This window comes from Protopterus annectens, chromosome 4.part0, assembly GCF_019279795.1.
Source record: "Protopterus annectens isolate FY-2018-M chromosome 4.part0, PAN1.0, whole genome shotgun sequence".
Taxonomy (NCBI): domain Eukaryota; kingdom Metazoa; phylum Chordata; order Ceratodontiformes; family Protopteridae; genus Protopterus; species Protopterus annectens.
In genome coordinates, this window is record NC_056733.1 from 1,924,617,525 (window position 1) to 1,924,624,979 (window position 7,455).

The 7,455-nt window shown below is 39.6% G+C and overlaps 1 protein-coding gene across 6 annotated transcripts in view; it reads left to right on the forward strand.

Moving 5' to 3' along the window:
* The window catches only part of NOVA1 (NOVA alternative splicing regulator 1), a 771,806-nt gene that overhangs the window by 761,650 nt on the left and 2,701 nt on the right, over window positions 1–7,455 (forward strand). For all 6 annotated transcript variants that reach the window (XM_044069573.1, XM_044069575.1, XM_044069572.1 and 3 more), the window contains one exon: window positions 7,067–7,455. This exon is cut by the window's right edge and continues 2,701 nt beyond it. In XM_044069573.1, coding sequence (XP_043925508.1) covers window positions 7,067–7,455 — 389 coding nt within the window. The remainder of the gene's footprint in view (window positions 1–7,066) is intronic.

Genomic DNA, 7,455 nt, shown 5'->3' on the forward strand with positions numbered 1-7,455 from the left:
AAGATTATCTTGCATTATTATGAGATCTGGTAGTTGTAGTTATGGCTAGAGTGGCTACATGCTGGAGAGACCTGTGATAGCTGGCACTGGTGGATGAAAGTAGACAACTAGAGAATGAATAGATATACAGTTATGTACTTTGGAGATGCATTCCTGTGGAACATCCCTTGAGCTGGGGAATATAAAATGTGGAAGTAGTTAATTACCTGTAATATGAACCTTTGCTATACAGGATGGAAGGCTGTGATTGAAAATGGGTGCAAAGGGCCTTGGAAAGTGTATAATTAAATAATTCAGTATTTCAGTGAATAACTAAATAAATGCAGTTACCCTCAGCAAGCCGTCTTATTTTCGATTCAGAGATGTAAAATAGAAACCCATTATATTGTCCTTAATAAATAGAAGTAATTATGTACCCGTAGTATAACTGTGCAGTTGCAGTTGTTGAATATTCGTTCTTAGTAGTATTGCAAAATAATAACCGCTGAGTGTATGGCCATTCCTTTACCTTGGAGTAATGATTCAGATCATACCATTGTATTAGTGTTAAATGTTCGTAGCTGTCACATTGTGAAGATCCACTGGTAATAAAATCTTGCATTATAAATATTGACTTGATGAAAGAGGTGGACATCTGATTAGCATAAAATTTAAGTACAAAATACCAGCTAACCCTTCCTGCTTCCAAGAGGAATGTGGGGAAGCTACTCAAACACATTTTTAAGAAATATTCCTCCAAAATAGGCATAATTGAGAGGTCCTATGGCAGTGGCAAATACCAGTGAGGTACTGAAATGAACATGGTGTGGATTCCTAAAATACTGACATTGCCATTCCATCATGTGACACACTGGGAATATTATAACTGGAATACTTTGTACAGTTCTGCAGTCCATGGGATAAGGGAAATTCATCAGATATAAAGGAATCCATCATGTAGTTACCAGAATATTGAAGGATATAACAGGGTTAAGGTAATGATCAGAGACTTAAAATGTTGGGCATAAATGTATCAGGAGAAAAGAAAGATGGGGTTATATCAATAGACCATACTCCAATTGTTGGAGTTGGAAGAATAACATGGAGGGTAGAAGGGCATGTGGGCAGCAGCTGAAAGGGTAACTACTTGCTTGATATGAAGAAATCCTGTTTCAATGAGTGTGTGTGTGATAAGGTACTGCTTCAGGTAGTGAGACAGTGTAAATCATCAAAGAGCTGCTTCTGAGGGACTAAGTAATGAAGATTATACAATAAGGGGGTTGGGAGAGGTTGCTTCCCAGTGGTGGTGGTAGGAACACTTGCTGACCTCTGCAGATCGCCTTCCTGTACAGTCCTAAGGTCTTGATTCATTAGGTCAGGAAATACATTTGTTACAATGTAACAAAGAGAGTAAGATGTAGTACAAAATGCTTCTAACTTGTTGCATGTAACATGTTTCAAAACAAGGCACTCGAGTTCTGGAAGTTTGTTTGAAACATGTTTATGTAGCAGGATAGCTGGCTAGAATAAGAAGAAAATGTGAGTTATTGATCAGTCTGTTTGTAACTGTACATTAAATCACTGAGAAAAATAAAACTTTGAAATGGCATGCATTCATGTACACATGTCTGTGTACATGTGCATATGTGATTAGGACTGTATTTGTTGGGGGGGGGGGGTGAAGGAAGTAGAGTGCCACTGATTTAAGAAGGATGATTAATAGTTGTACATCACTGAGATCATATAATTTATGTCAGCCTGTGAAGCTACCTTCTCTTGTTTAAAAAGGCATGATTATGAACAGATGAACTACAAATCTGTGCATTCTTAAACTGGTTTCATTTAGGGCCAAATTTCAAAAGACTTGCTTTCAGTGTAAGTGATTTACTGTCTTATATGACCATTCTGTTAACCACGCTTGCACTAGAATAAACCACTTACCACTTACACTGAGAGCAAGTTTTTTTGAATCGGCCCCTTAGTATATCAGAAATCTGATTTATTCAGTTAGATTGCCTGATTTGCTGGCATGACATCAGTTAGCTTGTCACAGTGGTGCTGGAAGATTGTAGGTGTGTGGGTATGAGAGAGACTGTATTCATTGTGCTGCAGCTGTAGTCAGATAAGAATTGTACTCAGTGTAGTCTTGCATGATTTAGCTGGGTAATTTTACTCACAGCTTAATTGAAAAGTATAGAACACCAGGATTTATTAAAAGTATAAATACAATGCATCCTGCAGCACACTGGCATACTGGATGGTGATGCTGCCTTTAGCTACAGACCTGTTTGATGTTGACCTTTGTTACAGTGTGTAAGGAATGTGTACCTTCTTCCTTTGTCAGTGAAGGTTTCTGAGAGCAGTCCAGTTTATTCCCACTACCAAAGACATATTACATTCGACATGCACTGTCACTGGAATAGTGTAACAACAAGTGTAGTAATTTATTGTTCTGCTGTTGAACCTAGTCTTTCCCTTCTGCACATTTGAGACGTGTGTAGTATATACTGCCATAGCTGTAATAGGGAGTTATACAGCAGATGGAGAATTAATCCAGTGTGTGTGTGTGTGTGTGTGTGTGTGTGTGTGTGTGTGTGTGTGTGTGTGTGTGTGTGTGTGTGTCCTTTGGCTTTTCCCAGTTATGGGTCGCCACAGCGGAACTCCGGTCCGCTAATGATTGGCAGTTGATTTTTACGTACCGGCTTGCCAGGCCTGACGCACAACCTTCAACGAAGGTACGCCCACTCACGCATGTCTCCAAGCAGAAGACGCTCTAGCTGAGAATCGAACTGGACAGCGTCTTACTGTGAGATGACAATGCTACCGCAGCACCACCACCGCGGGTCGGAGAATTAATCCAGTAATGCGTGTATATTTAAAATGATGAATACACTGGACGATATTCATTATTTTGACCTCAGGATCTTCAGTGTCTACATTTCTGTTGGAGGGTATTTTAATATGGTTTATGTAACTTTTCATGAGACACTACACTCTTCTTTTTTTCTCCTTATAATTTATGTTGTCAGTGTAGGTGGTTCAACAGGCACCACACTCCCCTTTGGTGACGAAGACTGTGGGTTCTATTCCCATACCATGTAGATCGATTGCTGATACTGCAGACCAAAAAAAGAGGGGTGCTGCACTCCTAAGTGTGTCATCCTTAAGATGAGACATTAAACCGAGGCCCTATCTGCCTTAGTTGGTGGCAGCTTAGGAGGATGTAAAAGATCCCATGGCACCTATTAAAAAGAGTAGAGAAAGTTCATTAAATGCCCTGGTCAAAATTCCTCCAGTAGCATAAGTAACACCTCAGCCCTCCCCTGAAAACAGACTACTAGCCTTGTCAGAATAATCCAGTCAGTAAAGGATAAATAAAATAAAATTCACATTTCATTGTACACAAAACACAGTGTAGTACACCAGGGCTGTGTCTGACTAACAGTTCACATTGAAAATATAGAAGTAAGTCAATTAAACTTGAAAGTGACCATTCCATAATTAGAAGAAGCAATAATATATATATATATAGCCGTATCAAAAGGTAATGTAGACCAAGAGCACTTCTCTAGTAGTAGTAGTAAGTTAGATGTTTCAAACAGCAACATTTTCATTTGACAGTGTATACTGCTAAAGATTAATACTAATTTCATTTTGCCGTCTGGACTATACTACCAGCAAGCTTCTGCCCATTGGCTGTTTGTATTGTTAGCACATAGGTTGGCATGCAGTGTGCCTTTTCTCTCCTTTTTCCTTAATGCTAAGCAAAGTTGGTTTGGATATGTAGACAGAAAGACAGCTGTTGTATTTGGTAACGTTAATGAAAATGTTGAAAGAGTAGTACAACTGTGTCCATATTATTTGCTAGACATAAAGATGATTTATTCAGTTCTGTATCTGAAATGTCCACAACGTAGTATTGAACAGCTCTGCCAGACAGAGAACTTGTTATAGCCTGTTCATACTGTAAATGTACTTAAGTTGCCTGCAAAGTCCCAATTTAGTTCATGTTATGAAGTCCCCAGTCTATAGATATGGCCCCCAACTGATTTTAAGTAATGGTAGATATGATGTGCAATGTTTCTTACTGTCACAGTGCTCACTCACAAGCCTTGTGCTGTATAACTTTTGTGCTTTATTTTCCCATTGTCCTAACATTGGGCAACTTTGCTGTTAAGGATATACAGGCTACCCTGCTGCTGCCTTTATAATGCCATTGTCCCATTATCCTTAAGAATTTGTAACATGGACTCAGTGAAGTATCAGATCTGTGACATCCAAAAAAAGATAAAAGGAAACCTTGGATATCAAAATAATTAATTAATATGTCCTCCCCTCTCCGTTCACCCAGCTTGCCTCTTTACACCTATCTTTTATTCTATTAAATAACATCTATGCTACAGTCTATTACCTATCTCACCCCCCCCCACCTTTTAAGCTTTCCTGACTCACTAACAACTCTTTTTCTAGCCTCCATAACACCTCCATTCATAAATTCTTTCTTATACCTGGCCAAAGCCTTCAATACCATTCCCCACTTGGGTATAACAAATAAACTCTCAACTAGGCATCAATCCATAATGTTACCAGATGGGTAGCAAACTGGCTCACTGAGAGAACCCACCTAGTCAAAATAGAGGAAATTACCTCAAGCAGTAGACCCATAATGAGCAGTGTACCCAAGGGATCGGTCTTGGGGCTTCTGTTGTTTGGGATATACTTTTCTGAGGTGCAGGCCAAAACCAGTGGGCTGTGGCTCACCAATTTTGCAGATGACTGCAAGCTGGGTGCTGTCATCAATTCCCCTATTGATGTGGATATCCTCCAAGAGGGTCTTACCCAAACGAATGACTGATGCCGGAAATATGGCCTCAAACTGAATGTCAAAAAATGTGTCATCATCCCCTTTGGGGAAAATGGCATCCCCACAAATTATCACATCAATAACAAGGTCCTAGGCATGCAGTCACTCTTGAGGGACTTGGGCACCCAGGTTAATAGCAAACTCACTTTTGAGTACCATATTGCCTCCATTGTACGGAAAGCTTTCTACATGGCCCACTTCAGTAGTAAGGGTATCTCTTCTAGGGATAAGCTGGTCATAACATCCCTGTATTCTGCCCTTGTAAGACCCATTATTGAGTACAATATCCCTTTCGGCATGTACCTCAAAAAGCACATGCAGCAGCTGGAGAGACCACAGAGGTTCCTTACCAGGAGAATCCAGGGCCTCAAACATCTACTCTACACATATAGGCTAAAAGCCCTTTCCCTGTACTCAGTCTCATACAAACTCCTCAGAGGTGACCTCTGTCTGGCATACAAAGCAATCTCAGACCCCACCATGATGGGACTGCTACATATCTACAAGTCAAGCTGCACTCGAGTAACCTGCACGAGCGACCTCAACTGCGTCTGTGACATCAACAGAACTTGTTGGCTGGACAGATTTGTGTCCCAGAGACTCCCCCTTTTGTTGAAATGACACCCTCTCCATGTCAAACAGAGTACCTCATTAACCCTTTTTAAGTGCAACCTGGATAACTGGATATGGAACAGAAAATACACCCCTGGGATTCCATCTGTGTCCCTGCTGCACAGTAGCATCAGGTGCTGAGTTGTAGAAACATGGGCTAAATGCTTGGCTAGACTTGTAAGGGCCTCAGGGCCAATAGCCTAGTAACTTTCTTTGATACCTGACTGAAATTCTATTCATCAACCTCTACTATATCTCTTACCATAATCTTTTTGCTGTACATCTTAATCCATCTTTTCACTATCTCTTATCTCGCAGTAACTCCCTACTTCTAAAATCATTTGTTCTTCCCAGCATTAAATTCTTACTAAACATCTATCGTTATTACTTACAAAGTCCAAACACTCATTTCCTCAGTTTGGCCGTGTGGTAATCTAGTTAAAACTTGAAACCAGGTTGTTGATATTTATTGCTAAAAACCACCACGAATGGTAATTTTTGTCTTATTTGTAAACCATGCAAGCCCTCATTTGATTATAGGTTTTGACAATATTGTACTATTAATGTTTGTCTATACTGTGTATGTTAGTATGTCAATGTTCTTGTTTAATTTATTAAACTTCTATTAATGAACATTGTACTGTGAAGCTTTTCTCCCTGAGCCTCCATTGAAAATGGATTCCTGACTCAGTCAGACTGTCCCGGTCACCAAATGTAAATAAATAAATAAGAATGAATGAATAAGTAAATAAACAAATTAAAAAAATTAATTGGTGCCTAAAATAAGGCATAAATAAAAATCAGTGCATGCCACCAAAACTAAAAGTAGTTCATACCTGCATCTTTACTGGAGACTATGGCCCTGTCCATTATTTACAGGGTTTTGCTTTGCCCCCACAGTTGCTGCACTTTTATATGCTATAAATCTATGACAGCTCAGTCATGTAAATGTCACCAAATCCATGAACAGTACTGTTCCCCGACAGCAATATCTACATCTTACTTTAGCAACAACAGATGCACTTCAGCATAAAAGCCCTCTGAGTTCCAAGAATGTTAAAACTCAAACTGCAGTCCACAACTGTTTGACTGACTGTGCTGTAAAATCACTCATAACCAGAGTACTGTGTATCAAGGATCAAAGTGTAGACACCAATTAAATCAAAACTGATAAGAGATTGTGTTACTAGCGATGGCAATGATGGTTGAAGAATGTTAAGTAGCGAAAATGTTTAGAACATAGGAGAACCAAGACTCTTCATGCGAGATTGCATCACTCTGTCCCAAAAATACTGCAGATAGTGAATAAAAAGTTGTAAAACTTTAAATAAGGCTTGTTATTTATGCCTGAAGTCAGTGTTATAAGACTACAGTATTGGGTTTAATGCACATGGCTGTTTCCAAAAGAATGCTTTAATATCAGCAAATGTTGAATTTGTATGTCTTTATTTGTTTAACTAGTTTTGTTATTCTTAGTTTAAAGACTGCATAAACAAATATTTCTTTTGGGATCATAATGTACTATAGTGAATGCATTTTGGCTGAGAAAGTGCTAAGTTTTTCAGTGTTCTGTAATAACATGGTGTATTTTTCTTTTTTCTCTACTTACAGGTGAAGATAATTGTACCAAACAGCACAGCAGGGCTTATTATTGGTAAGGGTGGTGCAACAGTGAAGGCAATCATGGAACAGTCTGGGGCATGGGTGCAGCTTTCTCAGAAACCTGATGGCATCAACTTACAAGAGAGGGTTGTCACAGTAAGTGGGGAACCAGAACAAAACCGAAAAGCTGTGGAACTTATCATCCAGAAGATCCAGGAAGATCCACAGAGCGGCAGCTGCCTGAATATAAGCTATGCTAATGTTACAGGTCCAGTAGCCAACTCCAACCCAACTGGATCTCCATACGCAAATACTGCTGAAGTGTTACCAACTGCCGCAGCTGCTGCAGGACTGCTAGGACATGCTAATCTTGCTGGGGTCGCAGCCTTTCCAACAGT